This window comes from Phyllostomus hastatus, unplaced genomic scaffold, assembly GCF_019186645.2.
Source record: "Phyllostomus hastatus isolate PE091 unplaced genomic scaffold, TTU_PhHast_1.1 phas_scaffold_760, whole genome shotgun sequence".
NCBI lineage: Eukaryota > Metazoa > Chordata > Mammalia > Chiroptera > Phyllostomidae > Phyllostomus > Phyllostomus hastatus.
Genome location: NW_025334040.1, coordinates 744,378 through 746,616, shown reverse-complemented (window position 1 = coordinate 746,616; position 2,239 = coordinate 744,378). Strand labels below are relative to the sequence as shown.

At 54.0% G+C, this 2,239-nt stretch overlaps 1 gene segment (V, D, J or C); it reads left to right on the top strand.

Annotated features, from left to right (window-relative positions):
- The first annotated feature begins 286 nt into the window (after positions 1–286).
- On the top strand, positions 287–1,788 carry LOC123810856. The segment is given in 3 exon segments: positions 287–332; positions 451–754; positions 1,734–1,788. Coding segments are annotated over 3 exon segments (405 nt in total).
- Positions 1,789–2,239: the final 451 nt, after the last annotated feature.

The window sequence follows — 2,239 nt, the reverse complement described above, 5'->3', positions numbered from 1 at the left end:
ATCAGCAGCCTTTTTCGCTCTGACTTTGTAGACTCCCCTGAGCAGGGACCTTTGTATGGTCTCAGCAGGTACTCCCCCCCCCCAGAGCTCTCCCAAGGGTAGAAGGCTACCTCCATCTCCCTGTGTCTGGGGTGTGAGCGGAGCTCCAGCAGCAGGGCTCAGGGAGGGGCTGGGCAGCCCCTGCATGGACACACATTTGCATGAACGGCCCCTCCCCTGGCAGAGGGTGGGGAGAAAAGGAGGCCTGAGCAGCCCAGCCCCACTGTGGGCTCAAGTTGTGTGCACCATGGCCTGGACTTCTTTCGTCCTCATGCTTCTCTCTCACTGCACAGGTAGGGATGGAAGTGGGACACCTGGGAATCCCCCAATATTACTCCCTCATGCTCAGAATGTTGATAAAGTTTACCTTGGTGTCTGTCTTACCACCCATGAGTGTCTGTGTGTCTGCAGGTTCCCTCTCCCAGACTGTGCTGACTCAGCCGCCCTCCCTCTCTGCATCTCCTGGAGCCTCAGCCAGACTCACCTGCACCCTCAGCAGTGACATCAATGTTGGCAGCTACCACATATACTGGTACCAGCAGAAGCCAGGGAGCCCTCCACGGTATCTCCTGTACTACCACACAGACTCAAACAAACACCAGGGCTCCGGCGTCCCCAGCCGCTTCTCTGGATCCAAAGATTCCTTGGCCAATGCAGGGCTCCTGACCATCTCTGGGCTGCAGCCTGAGGACGAGGCCGACTATTACTGTAGGATCTGGCACAGCAGTGCTTCTCACAGTGACTCACACCAATGGGGAAGTGGGACAAAAATCTCAGCCTAACAGAGTTTTCTTTCAAGACCGTGGAACATTTTTTAATAAGTGTGTGTATTTAAACTATACTTGAGGGACCTGCTGGTTTATAATGGGTCTACTCCCAGTTTCCGATCCCACGTCTAGAGTCTCAGGGACACAGAGGCCAAACTGAACACACAGTGGTCACGGTGACACTGCAGAGTGGCAGGGTATTCACTGTGGAAACGGGGGCCTGAGGAGATGCCCTTGACCTCTGGAAATGAGACAATAGAGGCTTTTCTGTTTAATCTTTGTTATGATCTGGGGACATCCTGGCAGGTGACAATCTCCACAGAATGGACTCTGCAGGGCCCGTGTTTCGAGCATGGAGCTGCCTGTCCCTTCCAGGCCCAGCTATTCAGATCCCCCAAGGCACACAGTGTACCAGAGATGAGGGACTAAAGGTTGAAATGCTATGTGAGGACTCAGGACATAGCTGCCCGGGACCCCTGACTGGGTCCTGAGCCTTCGGTTGTAAAGTCAGGGGGAAGAGTGTTGCTGAAAGGAAAATTCTAGGCCTGGGCCAAACCCTTCTTTGTGGGACATGAGTCAGTGGGGATGTGACCCTTAGTTCCTGGAAAAGTGCTGAGCCCGCCCAAGGGAAACTGGGTGACTGTGGTCCATGGATGAATGTCCTTATGGCTGACACCACTCAGGAGCACAGTGGGATCCCTGAGCAGCTTTCCTGAGCCCACTGGCACTGACTGAGCTCTCCTCTCCTCTCACATCCCACTGGAGCTTTCTTCTTTCAGGGTGCGGGGTGGTTTATGGGATATCAGGAGTGAGAAGTTTCCCATATTTGCATTTTTCACTTACCCTTTCAAGCTCTTGATGAGCACAGATGTGAGGCTTCTTTTCCTATACAGTGAACAACAGACACATTGGGGGTCACCATGGAAATGGTGCTGAGGGCTCCCAGGCAGTATCCCTACGTTGTGGGCTAGGACAGAGGTGATGGATCCTCAGGGGTTTGGCCCTCATCTCTGCCTTCTGGTGTGTCCACATGGCCTCCTGGCCCAGCTCTGGGCTCCAGCCTGATGAGGAAGCTGATGCTCACTGTCATGTAGCCCAGGACAATGCTCTGCCACCCAAGGGCTGCAGTTCAACGGAGAAGTGAGGTAAAACCTGCTGTCCACTCTGCATCCTGTCTCATCAGGGCTGTATCCCTGACTGTCTTATCCCAGCCGAGGTTTTGGCTTGTCCTGACATGAGTACTGTGAAACTAGGGGGCCTCCGGTTCTCACCCTCTTCTATCATTGGTGCTCAATGAATATCTCCTTCCTTACTGGTACTGAATGCAAACTCTGTGCCCAAATACACAGAACCCCTTTGAGTGGCCAGGACTGGGACAAGGAAGCAGAAGTCCAGCCTGTGTGACCTGGGAGAATGGGGGGCTGCCCACCAAC